Below are 21,887 nucleotides of genomic sequence, written 5' to 3' on the forward strand. Positions count from 1 at the left end.
CCACTTAAGGCATTATATGAACAATAATAATGATAACAGAGGAATAATTAATTCCATTAATTATTTGAGCATAATAAATTTTCAGTTTACCTTCTAGTGTTCCTTATCTTCATGTTTCTTTTCAACATTTCTCTCTGAAAGACTAACTGCTAATAACATGAAAAAGTAACAGTCAGGAAAAACTCTTGAAGAGTTGCTAGAGTATTGGGATATTGTAATTCAAATGCTGAAGTCCCTAAACAGTAGAAAATCTTGCAGACTGGTGAATTAAATTGTCTCCTGAGAAGCTGTATGTCTCTTCCTTATTAATTATGACTCTTACCAAGGTAAAAAAGATAAATTATGTTTTTGGAAATAGGGAATTTTCTTCAGTGTGTTCCAGGAACATTTTGAAAAGAATAGATAATTCTATATTTCATATAAAATTGTTAGAGAAAGTGAGAGCCAGTAAATATCACCAATACCTGAAGAGTCAGTCTATGGCTGAGATTCAAGAGCTGTCCCCAGAGCAGATACGTCTTCACTTAACGGGGAAAATCTGCTTAAGAGGGGAGAGAAATGCTAATCCATTGCCAACCTAGGTGTGTCTGGCAATCTTAGGCATAGTGGCATCTTGCAAGATTCTTACTTCCAATTAGGAAAGTTTTATGCATTTTATTCACTTCACTGTTAGTGAGCTTGGGGGTTTTGTGGTTTTAATTTTTGTATTTTCTAATTTTGATATCAATTCAGTATGACATCTGCGTTAAAAGGGGAGGAGATATTTTAGTGTGTGATTATATATCTTCAAAAAATTGTATGAGAGTTCAGTAGAATTCTTTTTTTAAAACTGATTTTGTAGAACTTTTATTTAAGATTGTTTCTGACATAGGAATTCAGTAGTATATTTTTTTTCTTTCCTAAGTTTTCATGAATTTTTCTTTGTCTTTTGACCTGTCTCCTTTCTTTCCCTAGTTTTAGGAAGGATATTTAGAGAGTCCATTGATTTTTGCTTCTCAATTTAATAGTTCTCAGAGAAAATTGAGAAACTAGAGTTAAGGAATACTTCCACCCTTTGCAGAGTGGAAGGGAAGAATCTTGTTTAATTTAATGCAATTAATTTTTCATTTAGAATCACTGCAAAACAATATTTTCCAAAATAATGAATCTTGCTTTTTACACACTTAATAAGAAGCTGAATTAAAGAAGAAAATACTATCTAATGAACTGCTATCATGATTATATAAAGTCTGACTTGAAACAAATTCAAAAAGAGAACATTGTTCCTGAGTGATAAATCCTGGAAAATATTTACTGAAATATAAATTGCAAAGTTTTAAACTATTTTTCTGTGTTATATTTCTTGATCTGCTCAGCAGAACATAAGAATGAAACATAAGATGTAGATATGGAATCCAATAAATAGGCTTTTCAGTCCTGCTTGCCTTTCTTTGTTGATTTGAACACTCCATGCTGGTTTCTTATACCTGAAAAACCCACAAGATCATATCAGAATTTTATTTAACAAAAAAGAGAAAAATAACTATTTTCTGAGTTTAAAGTCCACATGCCACTGAGAAGTAAGCAAAACTTCATGTTTCATTTAACTTTTTAGATTTTTGAGTAGTATAAAAGTTGTTTTGTACTATTTATACTGTCTGGCATCATGCAGCTTCAGGGAAATAAAAGGGTGAAGAAGGGTAATCCTTGGAGTTCTGTATTGAAAACATTCAAGGGGTTCATATTTGAAAACCTGTCAAAAAGATCTTAAAAAAAGAAAGTAAAGCCTAAACACTTAGGCCTATTTGTATTTTTGTATATGTTTGTGTGTACATATATGCATACATATCTATGTGTGTTCATAGATATGTATGCTTATATAAAAAAATGCATATATGTATATAAATATATGCTGGCCCTCAAAAACATTATTTTCTAAAAAGAAATAATCAGGCAAATGCTTAGAAAGAAGTTTTGTTTCCTTACTTGCAATACACTGTAAGATTTCTAAACAGCAATTCTGCTTTCAGCCAAACAAGCAAGTTGGCAGTGTTTGTATGATAATTGGAATAGATAAGCTTTCTGATTATTTGTGTAATTAATGCCACTTGTGCAATGCATGGGAAATATATATATTGAGAGTGGTATAGCTGAGGATTTAGTAATACAATGTCAGATATATTTTGAGGAGAAAACATATTTCAGCCTGTGAAGTTTGAGAAAGATTCTGTTAATTCATTGTAAGTATCAAACAATAAATTTCATTGAGAGCAGTATTTAACTTTTGTTTTACTAGATAACAAAACACAGGAATTATAGTAATCATTGTGAAGCCAGTCTAGAAGCCAGCAATGCTGTAAGGAATTGCTGTGATTTGTAGCATTTTAAATCCAAATGATGTCTAAGTGAAATGCCAAGATGTGAGGTCCCACCCTTAAGGCGAAAGGAGCACCCAAGGTTCATAAATACTCACGATTGAAAGGAAGGAGAAAAGTCAGGGGCTGCAAAAACTCACAGAGTTTTGGTAGTAAATCACACACTTGGCGTGGAAGTTGATATGTTAGTCCCTGATCTACTTTGTAAGAATGTGACAGAGGGTTTTGGATAAAGAGGTGAGATGAAAAGAAAGAGGGAAAAAAAGAAATGAATGAGGAAAAGCAAGATGTCACCAGCCCTGGTTCCAGCACTGGTCCAGCTGTTGGGATGTTCAGGGTCCTGGCAGGGGCACACAGGCTCAGTGGGGCTTCCTCACCCTGGTGGGGGAAGTTTTCTGTTGAAGGCCAAAGAAATAGAGACTGATATAAAGTAATGCTGCTCTTGTGTGATACATAAAACCCTCAGCAATTTGTCAATTTAAGCTATTGTTTAGGATAAGAGTCAGTGAAAATAAAACAAAAGTGCATAGAGAGTGAAAGACTATAGGAATTTTTTTTTAGGAACAGAAAGATGAATGTGCATGCCTCAGGGTAAAAGTGTTCTGCAACAGATGGGAATAAATGAGACATATCCCCAGCATCTCTGTTTTTCTGATATTGCCCCATGTGGTGCTTCTTGAACTTTTCTGCTTAGAATTGTGAATTGACAGTGGTATTGAGTTGATCTGTCAGTGATATTTCACACATTCTTAGATGAATAATTATCGGTTTTGATGAGCAAGAGTTGTATCCTGCATCCTGCCTGAAGTAGGAACTGTAATTTTTCTTTCATCTCTAATAAAATTAGACTTGTCTGCCATGTTAAGATGAATGTAGCTACACATACTATATGTTCTGAAGGCAGATATGTTATCAATCTCTTAATCTTAAGTTTTAAGTAATAAATAATAGCCTTTTTAAAAATTATTCAGAGGCATATTTCATCTTTCTTATGCTCTGGATTGAATACTTCAGTACTATCATTTCAAAACTTGTTCTGGTTCTAATGTTAGCATGTACTGGAAAGGTTATTGCTGTTTGTATTTTTCAGTGTCAGATTTAAGCTACTGAGGACTATAGGTATTATTATAGCTATAGATTAGTTCCACCTCCAGAGATTTTCAGATTCCAGAGTAAGAATTTGCTGTATAATAATGTGAACTATTATTACTGCACTGGATAACATTGAAAGGACATACTGGGATATATTAATTCTAGCTTCAACAGAAGTTGCTTAGAGATGAGTAACCCTGAAAATGTACAGAAATGCTTTATACATATAGTTTTATACTCTGAGACTTCCTGCATGAAATTCAGGACTCCTTCAGATGAAGGCACACCTGTAATGTTGTACTAGATTTCCCTTCTGAGAATTTAATTGTATTTTCAACTTGTGCAGACTTGTAGTATCACAGTATTCTGAAGCAGAAAGTAAATTTAAAATCTCTATTCTGTGTAAAATACTTTAAGTTTGCTGCTTAATACTGTGACTTGATTCTTCATTTGCTGACAAATTTGTGTATTCCACTAAACTGTTTAACAACATCTAGATCCTACTCTTGGTGTCCTGCCTGCTTATACAGACTGCACCATTCCATTGCTACTCTTAGTAACATAATCTAATTTATATTCTTATAAAGCCCTATTTAATGCCTTTAATCACAAAAAGCCATCAGTTTCAAGTTTTTTGTGATAATGTATATGGTTTATTTGAAAATTCTCATGTAATAGTGGCCTAGCTCTGTGTATTTTTTCCTGTTTTTCAGCAACTCAGAATTTGAAAATTTTGCTTGTGGCTATGTAACAGAAGATTATCATCAGTATTTCTTGGCTCTCTTTAGATATAAGGATTTTTCAAATTATGGCAAAAATTAATTTTTTTTTATTATTTGTGAAAACAGAAGAACAAGCTTCACAAGAAATACAATACTTTAAATAAAGATTTATTGTAGTTCTTACTTTTTATATAAAATAGTTTTGAAACTTAGTAGATTCAACAAAAATTTGATCCTTTTAGTATTTTAATTCTTGGTATAAAACCAGTTTTTATACAGTGCAGTGTCACAGTGGTGACACAGGTTATTCTTATCCAGATAATTCTAATACATTATATTTCTGCTTATCCAGGTGATGGATCAGTTAAAAAAAGTGAAACTTAAAAAGAACCCACAGTAAATCCTGGACATGGAGAATGAGACCAGAAATAATCTGCTTTACTCTCATGTACAATGACTAATCTGAATACACCTAGTATATTTAGTAGTGTACTAAACAGCTATTTGCTGTTATAAAAATCTCTGAAAAAGGAGATTCCACAATCCATTTAAGGCAATATCTGCCAGAATTCCCTCTCATTTCCATTTAAAAGAGCTTCCTATTGTCTAACATGAACTCTAGTGTGGGAAATTTTGGGTTAAGTCCATCCTTTCTCTTTTAAAATATGATGTGTAATGAATCTTTGCTTTTCTATTAACTTTATACAGTTGCAGATTGTTACCTTCTCCTCCAGTTTCTCTCTCTCCACCTTGGCAAAACATTTCCATTCTTTATGTCTTTCAGTGTACTCAGCTCAGGGTTTTTTGTTGTAAATCCTTTTAGTTGTTCCTTCTCTTCAACGTTGGTGCCATTGCTGCTTTCTGGACCAGGTGAGACTTTACTAGAAATGAACTCAAATGCAAAGATCAGTCTGTGTGCCTAAGATGCAACTCTCCTGTTAATGCATGCTAACACAGTATTTGCTTTTCCTGCCACAGAATTGGATTTACTGTTTTCTCCAGATTCTCTCTTGCAGAAATTCCCTCTATCCACTTTCCCATCTAGCACTTGTGTAATTAATCATTCTTAATTAATTATAGTACACTGCAAGCCTCATTATTGGATTTCATCCCATTTGTTTCAGATCATTACTCCAGTTGTTCAAGAGCTTAAATTATAGTCCTTTCCTCATGAATACTTGCAAACAATTTTTCTTCTCAAAGTCAATTCTTTAATCTGTTTTATATTATCTCCAGGTAGGAGTAAGATAATTTTTTGCAATTTTTAAAAATTGCATATGAAAATATTGGAAGGTACACAATCTAGGATTTTTGTTGTGGACAGCTGCTAGCAGTTAGGGTTAGTGTTTTTCAGTGAAGTTTGTGCTTCACTTTATACAAATTTTTTCCTAGAATACATTTTCATTGCTTTTCTATGGCAAAGAATGTAATCAAAATTTTACTGAAGTTAAAATGTGTAGTATTCTTCCTTGGTTTGTTGTATCATTTACATATCAAAGAAATAAAAATAAATTGACCTAGAGGAGTTTATGGTGACTGTTGCTTGGTATTCTGACAATAAATAAGTGGTTTGTCATTTTTGTATAGAATTGTTGTAGGCATTCCCTTGATGTATGGAAAATAGTTTTCAAATCCCACAAAAAATGTTGAGGCTTCAAATATAATAATAAATATTAAAAAAAAATAATATTGGAGGGTGTGGGGTTTTTTTGTTGTTTGTTTTGGTTTATTTTTTTTTTGTGAAAAATAGAATGTGGGAAAAAAACATTGCAAAACCTTGTAGACTTCCTATTGATTCATCAGGGTAAGAACATAAAGTTTAAGAAAACCTCAATGAATCTGCACTTAACTTTGAAAGAAATTTTTTTGAAAAGTGGTGAATAATTAGAGTGCCATGGCAAAACTCTGCTGCTTCTATGTAGAAATGCTTCATGAATGAAGAAAGCAGTGTGTCTTCAAGAGTTGGCCTAACCTGTCACAACAAAGATAGACAGTGCTGTAATGCTTGGTTGCTACATGCATGCAACATGATACCAGTACATGTTAAAAACACACCCAACAAACCTATTAACAGTAAATGCATTCAAGAGTTAAGCAGGTCCCAAATCACTGAATTGACTGCATGCTACTTCCTTTAGTGCTGAGTGCAATCAGCAGGTGAAACAGAACTACTCTCATTTCAGATCCCTTGCAGAGAACTTGTGCAGTATATTTTTAGGTTTCTATAACCATGACAAGTGTTTGAGTGCACTCATAAGTGGCTTCACATTAACTTCAAGATAACCCTGCTTAGTTATTTTTATTTACCAAGTATTTTCACTTCTTGTTGTGGGTGAGACAGAGTAGAAAACACCCCGTGGTGGATCAGGATCCTGGCTGTGTTGTAGAACCAGCTCTTGCCCTGTTTGATAATTTCACACATCCACTTGCTTCCCACAGCACTCTGTTCATATTCCCTCAGTGCCAGGGAGGCCACTGGAGCATCAGGGAAAAGTCAGTTCCTGCTCTGCTGCTGCTCAGAGCCACCAATCCAGTGTCTGTCCAAAGTCCCTGGACATGCGGTGGCATTTGTCTTGATGCACCTCTCTGATCTTCGGAATCTTCTCCCACTTCCAAAATCTTTCCTCCAATTATGAATTTTTTCACCTTCTTTCCAGTCCCCTGTTGTCTCATCAAGACCACAGATTCTTTTTGGAAATGCTTCTTTTTTGGCCTCTTCTTCTTTTCATAACTCCAATTACCCAGTTTTCCCAATCTTATTAGTCTATATGCAGAGCACAGTTCATTATCTGCCTAATTGGGGCTTCTGTCTCACTCCTCTTCATTAATGGGAGATTTAGAATTTCAGTCTTGGTGTTATCAAAATTTGCAGCCAGCCCTTTTGGGATGCAGCTAGCAAGTAGCAGGAATCTGTCTCAATTCAGAAGTGCAAGTTTGGACAATTTTCTCTCCCCCTGCCCCCAGTCACACAGAGTTGTTTGCTACCTGTTACCGCTTATCTTTGTAACTATTTTTGGCCAGGTTTTTATCATTACATTGGATGAAAATCTTTGTCTTAAAGCTCCACTTGATTTTTTTTTTTTTTTTGCAAGAAATGCCAGTACAAATCAAATTCAATATATTTACATGCTTAGAGGTATCCTGAGTAATAATTCTGATTTCTGTTGTTTATTTCAAATAAAATTGACTAATTCTATTTAAAAACTTAATTACTGTAGAGTGGTTAGCTGGCAGATGTTCTGCTAGATTTGGTGTAATTAGGAAAAATACATTTTGTTTTCTGACTAATTTATTCACAAGCCTTTGAGTTAAGTAGGTTGATTGATAGGAGAAGGATTAACTGAAAAACAACAAAAATGCTTATAGAAGTATTTAATTAGCTAAGATGGGAAAATATTCCACTTAATGTTTTTTTTTTCCTTTATGCAGCCATTTACTTAGCTATAAAGCTATAGTTCAATAAATGGTGTTTTAAAAAATAGTCCTACCATGTTTCATTTCCACTGGCACATTTATGGGGCTGCATGGCAAAACTGGACTGGGTGATCCAGATTAAGCAGTAAATGAATTTTTCATTCTTTCTTTTTAAGCCAACTTTGTTCCCCAACTACTTTGTAGGCACACAGACAATTCTACCAGCATGAAAGCAAGGATTAGTGAGAGCACAACAAAGTAAAAAAGTGCTCTGTGTGGTGTCCCTGGCCGTGCCAGGGGCTTGGATGATCTTTAATGTCCCTTCCAACCCAAACCATTCTGTGATTCTGTGATACAGGCACAACTGCTACTGCTCACATGTGCTCAAGTAATATTCCCACCAGAAGACTAAAAGCAGCAAATGGTATATTTAAAATAAAATATAAATAGGATAAAAATTAAAGTTACTTTTTTTGATCACAGAAAATGGTTTAATAAGTTTCTGTAACCATGCTCAGCAAATCAATCTAGATTACTAGCCAGAAGAATAATTGAATATTGGACTTACTAAAGCAGCAATAGTTAATCTTCAAAAGTTAAAAATAAAAATTTCAAAATGGTGATTTATTAAAAATGCTGATATAATGTGTTGGGAGTGAGTCTGAACTCTGTTAATAAAAAAAGAAGACAGTTTATTGATTTTTATAAGTCCCAACTATGATCAATAAAATGATGAATTTATATTAGACTGACTTTTTAGGAAGAAAGTATGCTTTTCAAAAATGTATCTTGCTATTTTTAAAGTATTTGTTTTTGCAGTGACTGCATTAAATATTTTTTTAATAACTGCAAGCAGGTTACCAAGAAAATGGGATGAAACAAATGTGTCTTACTGTAAATATTTGTAAAATTGATATCTGAATTGAGTTAAAATTAATACTGTTACAATTTAGATATTGAGGCCCATATTACTATAATCTCTTCCTGTCATAAGTAACAGGAAGATGTTATATATCCAGTCAGTTATATATCCTCTGTCTTTGGTACCTTCCAATATGGAGTTTTCAAGACTTGAAAGTTGAGTTTTCTGCTTCAAAAAGTTCTTTCAGTTAAGCAATAAGGAAAAAGTAGTTTTGACACAGTGAGATTAATGCAAGTTTTAATTTTGTTTTCAAAACTTAATGAAATATTCATGCAAATACTCTTTTAAACACTGTTGTTTTTAAAAACATATTTAATGAATATATATTTAATGACTATTTAGAAGAGTGTTACCAAAATTGATTCAAAGCATGAGCAGGAAAAAGTAAAGGATTTTGGGCCATGCCTAAACATCACCACACTGAAGCAGCGGCAAGCTAAAATCATTCCTGATGTCACAGAGTTAAGCTCAGATGGATTTACAGACCTTTGTTTTTGAGTTTGTGCAGCATCTGCTCCTGTTTTTTCTTACTAAGGCTGTATGAGTATGCTGAAGCATCTGCAAGTTGATGTGAAGTGACAGACATTTTAAGTTGTTTGATAATACGTCAGCTGTAGTCTATAAATGTCTGCTCTTTTTCTGCATAATGACAGATTTTGCTTAGGATCTGGTACAGGGATTTATTTTGTGTTAAACTAATTTAAGTGTAGTAGTGAAATGAAACCTATATAATTTGTCCCATGTGAGAAAGCTTGATCCCAGTCTATCTGAAAACCTTGCCATTGGCTGAAATCCAAAATGTCTCCTAAATTTGGGAGCTTGGACCTGAGACAGTAAAGTTGTGTAAATGCTGTGTTAAATATTTAAAGATATGGATACTTCAAATATGAAATTATAAATAAACATTTAATGTCTTAATCAGTTTTATTGTAATAAAAGCATTAGAAATATACAAAAATTATCTAACCTTCTTAGGCACTGGGGTTTACAACAGTTGTAGAAGTGGTGATTTGTGTTGTAACAATTGAGCTGTTAGCTCTCATTTATATTGCATTTATGCCAAATAATTCAATATGACCTTAAAGAAAATCAATAACCTTTCCTTTTTGTGTCTTTAAGCATTTCAACTTGAAAGGATTTCTGCATGTTTTCTGAGTTTCAGTAGCTCTATTATTGTTAGGCCTATAGTAATAAAAAGTTTACATATTTAGACTCCTAATCTGTGAGTTAAGTTTAGATTATTTGTTTTCCAATCTGCTGTGATGAATACTCTTACATGCTGCTGCACAGTGAATAGCAGTTACAATATTCTAGGTGAGATTTTTCAACTTTTCAGCAACAGGTCTGAAATAGAAATATGCCAGTGAAATTCTGAATGTGAACGGATGCTTCCTTCCTATTTTGTTTCCTCTATTCAGTGATTTCAAATAGTTACCATATCTATCCAGAACAAAATAGGCATCCTGGGGAGAAAGAAGGCTCATGAATCTTGCTTTGTCTTTTAATCAGGTGGAATACCACCCATGAGATGGATAGTGAATTTTGACCAAGATCTTCTGGATGGTCTGGTGTTGGCAGCACAGGTGGCAACTTATTGTCCATATTTGGTAAGAAGGTTTTTTTAATATTGTGCAAGTTTTATGCAGTTTATTAATGCCAGTGTGTGTGTTCATGCCTTATTTTGCTTTGCCGTGCTGAGGAGTGCATTGAGGGCAGGCACTGGGGTGTGGCTGTGGTGGGAGCTGCAGCTGGAGCTCTGGGTGCTGGAAGCCCAAGGAGAGAGACCTGGCACTGACCCTATGCCTAAGGAAGGTCTGGGGACCTGGGGCACAGCCGGGTGACCAGAGGGACATGGCAGGAGCAAGGGTCCAGCAGGAAGACCCCAGACTTGGTCACACTCAGGCTGAGGTGTGGAAAAGCCCAGGGTTTCCTTGGCACGAGGTCCCTCCTCAGAGGACCAGCTCGAGATGTTCTTCTGTTTTTGCACTCAGATTAAATTATTTTAAGTATCCAGATTGCCGAGACTCTGCTGTGGGAAACCTGGGGTCAGGACAGTAAGGAAACCCTGTCTGAGAGTGTCAGAGTGGGGTGTGTGGGGAGTCAAGCAGGGAGGGCATCCATCACTCGCTGCAGCCACCCACTGCAAGGGCCCTTTGGTCCCAGCTCAGGTGGCTGCCAGTGGCTCCTGGGTGCTTGGACAGGGAAGTTTCCCCAACAGCATCTCTTGGCCTATGGGATCTTTAAAAAGGAAAGAAAAACCACCCCAGTATTTAGCAAATCATGAGGGATTGTTTCAGTATTGGTGTTTTTTATATTATTTTCTTTATTTTTAATTATTATTTGGTTTATTCTTAACAGGGAATTTCAGTTCAAAATTTAGATCTTATTAATTGCTGAATGAGCAAAAATACAAAATCAGTAATTTTGCCTAGTGGAAGGTTGAGTTTGATTTCTCTGTCTTGTCTAGATTCCCACTCACTTCATAAAGATGTATACTAATCCAAGAACTCAGGAACAGTTTATGCACAACTCCTTGATACTTGTGAAGGCTCTGCATGCTATCAGTCTGGATATGGACATAAAGGTAGGTGATTTTGTACTAGCAGCCCTTGTATATATTAATATTTTTATTTTGATTTTTGTATAGTAGTGTTGGACATCCAGTTAAGGTGAGACTGTAATTTTGTTTCAGGATGTGTCACTATATGATGGAAACCAAAATACTGCTTCATATTAATAGACTTAATTAGATGTAATTTCCATAATTTCTTGCTTTGTAGAATCATGAATGCACAACTAGCTGAACATAAATTAATTCAGATCAGATTTTAGCATCCTAAATCACACAGTGAAAACTCAATTGGAATTCATTATTACTATTGGAAGGCAATTTAGAAAAATATGTTTAAGAACAAACATCATGCACTTAACCATAAAAATATATGGTGAAAAAAATTATACAAATGTCTAGTGCCAGCTACATGCATCAACCATGAAGGCCCATGAGAGTTCTGTCCCAGGTTTGGTGCATGCAGAAATCAGCAGCTTTGGATGCTGGTGAGAGTAGGACTCAAAACTATCAGCTCCTGGTGTCCTTTTTTTGGGGAGCCATACAATGTTGATAATTGTTGATAATTTCTTCCATCAAGGATCTGCTTGGGATCTATTTCATATGTTTAGTAAATGTGCTTTATATCTCCATGGTTTTACTGACCTATGGCTCCAAATTTTCGATATGTGGTGACCTTACATAGGTTAGATATCGTTCCTTTGTTCTTTTTGTTGTCCCCAAGCCCAGTTTTCTCCTGCTCCTAGTCTGCATTTCTTTCACTGTCCATTTGTGAGTTATTTTTATCTCTGGGAGCATATTGGGCTGGCTGGAAGAAGATGCAGTAGACTAGACATGGTATTTGAAAGTGTAGGAGGAAACTTTCTGCAGGAATTAATGGCATTAGGAAGAGGTAGAATTTTTGTGTGAACAAAGTAGTATAAAAAGATGCTCAATTACATTTTTTTCCCTTTTCCATTTGGTTGTGTTATGATTACAGGGAAAAATTAACCCTGCTATTTCCATTTGTATCAGCTGCTGTCTTGCTGTTGTTTTCTGATACAGATCACTCTGTTAGAAATTACTTTGCTATGGCAAAGAAAATCTACTGCTTCCCATACTTGTGAGTGACAGGAAGCAAAAAAGTAATCTGGGTATAACCCTCAAAACAAAGGTATATTCTGCCTCAGCTTTTATTAAGAAAAAAAGGTAGCTCAACACATGAAGGCAGAGGCTTAATGCCCATATTAAAAGGGTGTTGAACACTTTGGATGTGGAAGCAGAATTATAGGGTATTCTCACTAATGTACTTGTTTTATGACTAAATTGTCTACAATAAATAGGATAATCCACTTCTGTACAGACTAACAATTTAAACAAAGGTACACAGTACCAGAAAAAAGAACAGATTTTGGATCTTCCAGGTCTGTATTTTAGTTCAAATTTACATAAATTCATTGAAATTCATATATATTTTTCTAAGGCTATTGTAGAAACATCTGAACTATATTGTTCTGCAGTGATAAAAATGGCAAAATACATGAATCCTTTTGCTGAAATCTCTTAATTTGGGAATTTTCTGATAATCTTATCTGAAATTTAGTAGGCTAAAATGTTCCATTAGTATTGACAAAGTTCTTGACTCAGGCAGTCGCTGCTTTTAAACTCTCAGGACATTTGCATTAATTAACAGCACAAGCTGAGATGTGTTAGTCTGTTACAGCTGGCATATTCAATCTAAAAATCAAAGAATCTGTAATAATAAAGAAGTTCAACTGTCTGCTAGTCTTCAGCTTCAGGTTTAAATGACACTTTTAATGGAGTTCAAGGCTTGGAAATCCTTTTAAGGATTAAGGTGTAGATTTAAGATGGAGTACTTTAGGCAGAAAATGGTTTCCACTTTCTGATCATGACTTACAATTGAAGCCTAGAGTATTAGTGGTGGCTTTCTACGTGTTTTTAATTTGTGTTTGGTATTTTTATGTTTTAAAGTGCTTTGATTTGAAGAAGATTCAGCTGAAGGGCTAAAATAAAAGATTGCAAGATAGGATAGTAGATAGCAGCAACATGCAGGAAATGAGTGTGACAAAGGGATTAGGATAGAAAGTGCAGTGATTGGAAGTAGCCAATAAAGACAATTTTTTCAGACTTTATTAATTATTATTATTAATTTATAATTATTGCTATTGTTTGCCAATACATATTTTTAAAGCAAATAATATTTACTGTGAATTTTTCTGATGAATCTTGTTAAGAAATGTTTTTTTTTGATTTAGTTATTAAAGTAGTAGATAAATGGCACAAATGGAGTTTTATGAGTTCATCACAGGATAGAATTGTATTTTCTCAGGGAATAAATTCTGATCTAAGTGGAAATGGGTAGAAAGAAGTAAGTGGCAGAAGAAAGTCTTCAACAGATAATCTACTCTGACATCTTTTCTATCTTAAATGAAAATACAGGAAGAGTGAAAAATAGGGGTGTAAAACCACAACCACATTGGAATGCTGGTTAACATTCAATAGCCATTGCTGAGATAAATAAATGGAAAAACCAAAATGCTTTTCAGACTTCAGATTTAAAGCTTTTTGCACAGAAGAAGCTTTCTTACTTTGCATAGTGAATGCATCCTGAAGTTGAACCAGTGGTGATGGAATTAAATAGAAATACAAGATGAGACGTGTATGATTACATCATTGCATGAAGAGTATATGAAATTGATCTTAAGAAGTACAAAGAAAACCGTTGTCTAGGAAGCCATGGAGAGTTGCAGGGGAATTTCAGATCAGTGCCCAGCTATGTAGTCACTCTCTTGGAAGGTTAGAGGAGGAGCTGTGGGAGAACTGCTGCGAGTAGGATGAGCTGCTTGGCTGGGCACAGGGCAAGAGAAAACTTACCTTAAAAACTTCAAACTTTAACTTGAAAATTAAAATTTACTCAGATGGTTAACATGATAAATATGTCTATATATCTCTCTTACACTAAAGACAGTCCAGAAGAGTAAATGGTTTTTTGCTCCCTTTTTCATACTCTTTGGCAAATAATTTTACCACTCTCCTCAGTGACTTACCTGAATTGCTGAGGTTTGCCACTAAACTAAGGTTTGCCACTAAAACTCATTTCTGTAAATCAAATATTTAATCTGCAGGAATAATTTCTACCTTTTATAAATCAATTTACAAAAGTATAAAAGTATCTGCAATAGAAACAACTGTATTGTTGTTATTTGGAAGGTGAAATTATCATTGTAAACTCCTACTGTACGTAGGAGTATTTGGGATGGTATTTTACATAAACTAAAATATTTTATTTTTTTTAAGGTAGTAAAGACATATGTTTTTGCAGACAGTAAAGTTTCCACACTTTTTCTATTATGCTGAATTTAATAAAATTAACATTTGTTTCTGCTGAACCTTTGGGAAAAAAAGTTGAGCTTAATTTTTACCCTGGGTTTATCACCAGAGCATGTCAGTGGTTTTCATTAATTAGGGTTTTATTTCATGCAGTGACAAGATTCATATTCATATTAGCCATGAGAATAATGCAGTCATTCCAGGTTAGAACAAAATATCTGTATAATAAGATTTTTTTTCTTCTTTGTATCTTTAGAATATACAAGCAAAATTTTTCCAATTTTTACTGAATGTCTGTTCGTTTTTTTTTTTTTCAATATTAGGCCACTGATATCTGTGATCCGAATCCTGTCATGATGCTTATTTTGTGTGTCCACCTGTATGACACTCTGCCTCACTACTTACCCAAGAACACTATAGAATTTGCAGGTGCTCTCCATGCAACTATTGTGAAGCAGGTATTGATACCAGTGAATTGAGATTCATAGTAATGTAAGGTTAGAACACTGTTTGTGTATATGTGTTTATATTATGTATAAGCTACAACAAAGAATTAATAGGTTTCTTGTCATTTGGCTATTAAATATAGGAGATGAAAGTGTGCATTTTCTGTTTTTGTTCTCTTCAGTATTGGGATTTCACTTCTGTTTTTTCCCTATGCTTGAAAGCACATGAAAAAATCTACAAATTTGACAAATCTGAGATGAAAGAGAGGAATGAGAGATTCACAGGCATAGGAATGCAGTGTACACTGTACTCTCAAAAATGAAGTTTGGAGAGTCCATGGGAAATCTGCACCCCTTTGGAAGGAAAGTTATCTACCCAGTTATTTGAAGTACTTTCTTATTTTGTGATATCCTCAGTTTGTATTTTGGAACTTGCCAGCAGATCACACCTTTTATAGTCTAAAAATGAGTAAAAAAAGGCTGATCTTGTTGGTTTTTATTGTGGTAGGTGCACCTGAAGAACCCGAGCAAGTACAATTTGGCGTACAACGCTATTCTTGTGGGAAGAGATGCTGAAGATTTCTCTTTACCTAAAGGAAACACTGTTACCATTCCTGCAATGTAAGTGATGAAATGTTTGTGTTTTTATTTGTACCATTACAGAAATAGAAACTTACTAATTTAAGAGTGGCAGAACACTAGAAATGTGTTCAACTACAAGCAGGGCAAAATCAGTTGGTATAAGGGTCAGGTTTGTGTCCTTAACCTGGAACAAATCTGGACTAATATTTCAGTGAGACTCTTGCAGTTGTGCTCAACAGAGCTTTAAGAGCAATATATAAGCCTTCATTACAGGAGTCATCTGTCTCCAATGTATTTTTTTTTCCTATGTATCGAAACTTGATTCACATTTTGTACATCAATGCATTGTAAAAGCATGAGCAGGTAGATTTCTTTTCTTCTGAAGTCTCAGATTTTGGCTCTTATTCTTAATTTAAGCATGAATGGGAATTAAAGAGAACACGGCACAGGTTTGAGTAGTATCACACTGCATCTTTTTGCCCCATACTTCCTCCCCACCAAGATGGATGTGATGTAGTTACTTGTTCATCTTACATGTCTGCGAGACTTATGGGGATTTGAGATTTAATTTTTGGAAAGCATTAGTTATAATTTCTGGTAGTAGAAATACTCATGGTATATCACAATCTCATTGTTTTTGTTCACTAAGTAGGTTTTGGTCTTTCTGTGCTATGCAGCTTTATGAATAAATACAGGAATTTCATTAATCCCTGTTTAACTAGTGAAGACAAGAGGGATGTAGTGGTAACTCTGGCTGTCAGTTAGCAGTTAAGTTTATCTGCAAGATATCCATTTACAGATAAAATGGATTAGAGATTGTAAAAAGGAAAACAAAAGGTCAACACTTGTATGAAAATAAACTGTGAAAGAGAAAAAAATTCAAATATAAATGGTCAAATTCAAGAAGACTTAACAAAAATACAGTGCTCTTTGAGGACCATCAGTATGTCAGTATTAAATTACATGCCTATTATAATTATATGCAAAGGGAGCCACAAATAATGCTGTTTTCAGCAAGCTGTGAGTCTGATTTGATTCCATTTTCTTTGCAATTACTTCAAATACAAGTTATCATATAAATGTAATCCTTGAAAATACCATGTGTTTCTATGAAAGGTCAATACCATGGCTGTTTTTCACTTCACCTTTAAAATTAAACACCCAGAACAAAACACAAGGCAAAATCAAGACAGAAGAAAACGTGCAAAACCTTGTTGTTGAGCTGCTTGGCATTATATATACAAGCAAATATATGAAAAATTGCATAGAAAAAGAAACCTGTGGAAATGCCAGTCATGCACAGTAACCCCTGCAGAGTTTATCATAATGTCATGATCATTAAATGAAAAATAGGTTCTTTGAAATTAATAGCTTCCTTAATATTCTGCTGCAAGTTTTTAAAAAACTCCAAGAATTGATGAGACATAGGGGAGTCTTGCAAGTTCTTTATGTTAGATCATGATGTTGTAGGTGGGTTTGGAAATTATAGTAATGTGAATAACATTCTCAGTGTAGCTGAGTGTCTTATGTTGCATATGGCATCATCGATTCTTCATCTGAGATTCCCACTCTCCAGGGCACTGCACTGTGCCTTGTAGACTTGCAGTTCACAACAGGAATAGCATAAACCCCCAAGGTTATAGAACAATTCCATGAGATGAATTTGCCCTCACTTTACATTGACGACAACAAGGATTAAGAGAGAGGAAAACTAAGCAACTTTGTGGTTTTGCCGCAGGAGGCAACAATTCAAATCCAAATTCTCAGCTGTTGCATGAGTCAGAGGGCAAAGATCAGGCAGAAAGTGCTGTACACTGCCTGTCCTTCTTGTTTGTGACCAGAGCAGACTTCCTAAATCTTGATCCTTAAAGTGGCTTTGGGAGTGTATGTCTCAGGCAGTTTATTCCTCTGGGTGCCTGCATCACAGCATGTTTTTTCAGAACATTTTGAATGGTGTGGTGACCTAGGACCCTCAGACTCTGGGGGACTTGGCCACTCTTCAGTGTCATAAATGGAATTGTCTGGGGGCTCTGCAGTAGGAACTTGAAAGCTATAAGAGCCAGGTTTACAGAATTTCCAGGATTTCATCATCATTATTCAGAACTGACAATTGGAGACTTACTGCCTGCTTAAGACTAATCTCAAAATCAGAGAGACATTTGGAAAGCTTCAAAGTGAGAGCTTCAAGCACTGAAGTTTTCTTATTCTTGCTTCATTGAAGGGCTGATGCAGATAAAGTCTAAATGTGTACCTAGTCTAAACTCGTTCTCTGTGGTCTTCTCCAGTTTTCCCATTAGAGAGAAGCTGTTGCTTGTACAAGAGAACTTTGTTTTTTCTCCCTCTTAATTACTCAGCTTTACTAATTATTCTGAAGGGTTTTTTAAGTAATTTCTTTCTCACTCTTCATTAAGATTATCTAGATCTGCCCCACAAAATGCATAACAAGCTGTCTGACTGCTTAACTCAGAAAAACCTACTCAGAGAAAGAGCATAAATTGAATCAGTTGTTAACTTAGGGTGATACTCTAATGAAAGAGAACTTCTTGTGCTTGTGTGTGTGTGTGAAGAAAAATTAAGCTATGTGCTGATGTAAAAAGCAATAAGGATTGTTCTTTAGCTAGGTAGTTCTTTTATTAGAAAGTTTTAAGATACTCTTAGGCCAAAGATTATACTACAGCAAAGTATTTCAGAGGAAACTAATTGCCTTCTTTTCTAGAACCCTTCCCTTAAAAAGGCTCTGAAATGTGCTCCTGAAATTACATGTCTGAGTAATTTCTGAGCCCTGGTTTTGTGCTTTTTTTTTCCTAGGAGACAAGGCTTTGTAAATGTGGAATTCACAATTCGTTTCCTGCACCCTGCTGAAGCAGTATTGCTACTGATCTCAAATAAAGTTGATGGAATAGATGGTGCCACACTGACATTCTCTCTGAAATCTGAAGTTTTGAGTATTGAGCCTCTTGTAAGTTTATGTGTGTATGATTAATATTGTCACGAGAAATATAACAATAACCATTCTGTACATTATGTCAAACAAAAGGGGACTGAGATACAAATGAAAATGTGACTTATCATCAGCATTCACCTTTGACCTATGAATTTTCAGATTTCCAATATTAGACTGTATAGATGCAGCAAAAACCCTAGAGGAATATGTAAGATTCCTAAGGCCGTAAATCACATTTGGATCCTGAATAAATTGTAACAATTGGCACTGATTGCTCTGAAAATAAACCTGGAGCCCTTTCAGCATATGAATGTTATTGGAGATTCTGTTACAGGGGTGTTGATGTGCTTCAGCCTAGTGATCTCTGATGTCACAGGTAGAGGGACCACAAGCTTTTGTTAGATGTTTCTGCATTTATTTGTGCTTTTTAACCAGAGATTCTGTAGTTGTCAGGTATATCACAGTCAGGGCAGGTAGTCCTGTTTTTGTAATCCACATTCATGGAGCACATCTGGATAGACTTCTGAACTTAGATGGTGTTTATGTGATCCTCTCATTTTTTTAGCCCCCCCCGACTGTGCTAGGGCAAGAGAAGGTTGGGACAAGATAAAAAATAGAGGACATGTAAAGTTAAGAAAGGAAAAAAAAATGATAACTTGATTCTTGGCCTTGTGTTTTTTATTCTCTTTTAGGGTATGATAAAGTGCAGATCCCCATGTTATGAGCTGAAGAAATTTAATCTAAATGTTACCAATCCCTTCGGAATTGATGGCATATTCAGGTAGATAGCGATATAAAGAAAATTCTTTAATGGTCATGCTGTTTTATCCACTCTTTTCCATAATTTTCTTCTTCTTCTTAAAAATGTGAAACCTGGAGGTTAAATGATGGGGATTTACATTCTTAAAATTATTACAAGGACTGTGAAGTGGAAGCTATCATAATGAATAAAGAAGATAAATAAGCCTTAATTGAAATCCATCTCAGTGTAAGCAGTAAAGCTGGAGCTTTAATCAAACAGAGTTCATGAACCTTGTTTGTATTTCTGTGTTTGGCTGAGGTCCAGCAGAATTACAAAGAGATACAAGCCATGTTAATTAATAGTTGGTTATTTTTCCCCAATCTGCTTTATTCTGCTGTTTAAGTTATTAAGCATGCAAAAGGAAAAAAAAATGCTTTTGCCTTGGGGCTTGCATCATTATCAGTCTAATTTTTAATTTGTATTCATCATAGCTGCAATAACTGCAGAGTTATAAATGTTGCTTTCCTTAGTACAAAGGAAATAGATTGTTGTACCCCTTTAAAATCTGTTTATGTGCTCAGACTCCATATTTTGTCTTTAGTCTTTAGAACTAAGCATTGGTCCATCTTATTCATTTATTTGGAAGAACCATCTTTCACAACATTTTTAACTTGTTTTTTTATGCAACATGAATATACATGTAGCAAAAGCTGCAAATTAAATTCTCTTTCCTCCACAGAATAGGATTGGTTTATACAAATAGTAATAATAACAGCAACAACAATAACAATCCTGTAACAGGACTGTTTCCACTGCTCCAAGCCTTATGTGTAGGAATCATATGACTTTAATTAGCTTCTCTCTTTTATTTCTAAGTTCTTGAAGTGGTCAGTGAGGCTGAATTAGTCTTATGATTTGGATAATTCCCTTGGAAATTATCAGTGAAGTGATGAAGTAATTTCATTTTATGTAATTTAGTTTTATACAATTCAAAAGCTACTTGACAGTTACATTAAGTCGTTATCAATTTGGGTAATATTTGAACCAGTAATGTAAAGTTAAAATTCTTTCTATCAGGCTTCAAGTGTTTTGAACAATCTTGTGTTTCATCAGGGGGTATATTATGTACTTGCAAAAAACACTAAAAAATGCTAGTTTGATACCAAGGGAGATAATATTTTACAGAAAAACTGGGGTTAAACCACAACAAATACTTTTAAAGTATCTTTAATTGAAAATAATAAGCTTCTTTATTGAGCCTGCATTTAAAAGTTAGAATAAATTGAGTTTCCCTGTCATTCTGCAAGTTAAAAATGCAGTCACTATATGTGCTTGTCGTACTCCAGGGTAATCTTGCTGGAATCCACACATTTGCTCCACCCAGAGAAAGTGTATCAAGCCAGGCAAGTAAAGCAAGAGGAAAAGTTTAGGTAAGTTGCAGATGACAGTTGCTAACTGTGGCACACATTTCAATTAATATTACCTGTTTGTGCATGCTGTGTGCTGCCTGTTGTAAAGAATTACAGTTTAGGACATGGAAATACACAGAAGATGCCCAACCAGTCCCTGGGCAGTGGGGGGCACCCTGGTCAGCTCTGGGGTGTCGTGCTGAGCTTGATGTTCTGTGATGTCCCTTTGGCCACTCCAGCTCAGCCACCCTGGCCATGCTCCCTCACAGGTTCTTGTGACTCTGCTCCCTGGCAGAGCATGGGAAGCTGGAAATTCCTTGACTTAGAGTCAGCACTGCTCAGCAGCAACTAAAGTATCAGTATCATCAACATTATTCTCATCCTATTCAAAAAAGAGCACTGTGCCAGCTGCTAAGAAAAAATAATGAATTCTACCCAGCTGAAACCAGGACAGTACTGCAAAAAAATGATAAACAGATTAAAAAAAATTCTTCAATAATTCAATAATCCTTTATTTAATAATTTAAAGTATTTTCCATATTTGGGAGATGTAAGTTTTAAAGCTTATGTAAACATCCAAAGTCCTGAAACACTTATTCAAGGGTTATTGAGAAATATCATAAGCTACTACCTTGTCAATACTGTAGGTTGAATTGTAATTATAGGGATGTTCCAGTCATGTCATGAAATGCAGACTGTTTTTCAAATTCCTTTTTAAAAAACTAAAAAAAAAGAAAAAAATTAAAAACAGAAAAATAATGAACATTTTATTATTAAGAAAAAAATATACACGTATTTTAAGTGGAAATAGTTTTCTACAGTGTAATTTATGCTACACTTTCTGCTAAATTAAAACTGTGTGTAATAATTGCTGATATAGAAGGATTTTTTAATCATCTTGCATATTTCAGCTTAATTTATCCCCAGACAATCAGTCTAAATAGTGTAATTTTTGTCACACATACAGATCTCATTTTTACAGAAACTGATTTCAGGGCACCTTAGGTCTTTAGAAATTTCCAGTACTGATTTGCTCTATGCTTAGATGTTTCTGTCATCTATGATAACTGAAGCCACTTAAATGCCTTGAATGGAATAAACTTCAGAAATTTGTGTTAAAAAGGTAGTGTGTGTACATTTCATGACTGATCAGTAAGACGATTTTGCCCTCAATCATTTTTATTCTTTGGGTAAATCCAGAAAAAGCTGTATACAAATTAAGGCCAATTCTCTAAGTGCTCTGTCAGCATAAAACAGCTGTGAAGTCAGTGCTTGACCTTTGGGTGATAGTGTCTATGAGATTGATGTCAGGACCAAGGCATGCACATGACAATTTCATCATCCCAGCACGACCAGCTGGG

The 21,887-nt window shown here is 34.8% G+C and overlaps 1 protein-coding gene across 5 annotated transcripts in view; it reads left to right on the forward strand.

Moving 5' to 3' along the window:
• The window catches only part of CFAP47 (cilia and flagella associated protein 47), a 261,132-nt gene that overhangs the window by 66,342 nt on the left and 172,903 nt on the right, over positions 1-21,887 (forward strand). For all 5 annotated transcript variants that reach the window (XR_010995832.1, XM_068179785.1, XM_068179786.1 and 2 more), the window contains 7 exons: positions 10,014-10,111; positions 10,972-11,088; positions 14,727-14,861; positions 15,358-15,470; positions 18,240-18,390; positions 19,068-19,156; positions 20,464-20,547. Coding sequence is in view for 4 of the 5 variants with exons in the window: in XM_068179785.1 (XP_068035886.1) it covers positions 10,014-10,111; positions 10,972-11,088; positions 14,727-14,861; positions 15,358-15,470; positions 18,240-18,390; positions 19,068-19,156; positions 20,464-20,547 (787 nt within the window). In the remaining variant the exon portion in view is untranslated. The remainder of the gene's footprint in view (positions 1-10,013; positions 10,112-10,971; positions 11,089-14,726; positions 14,862-15,357; positions 15,471-18,239; positions 18,391-19,067; positions 19,157-20,463; positions 20,548-21,887) is intronic.

This window comes from Anomalospiza imberbis, chromosome 2 (genome assembly GCF_031753505.1).
Source record: "Anomalospiza imberbis isolate Cuckoo-Finch-1a 21T00152 chromosome 2, ASM3175350v1, whole genome shotgun sequence".
Lineage (NCBI taxonomy): Eukaryota > Metazoa > Chordata > Aves > Passeriformes > Viduidae > Anomalospiza > Anomalospiza imberbis.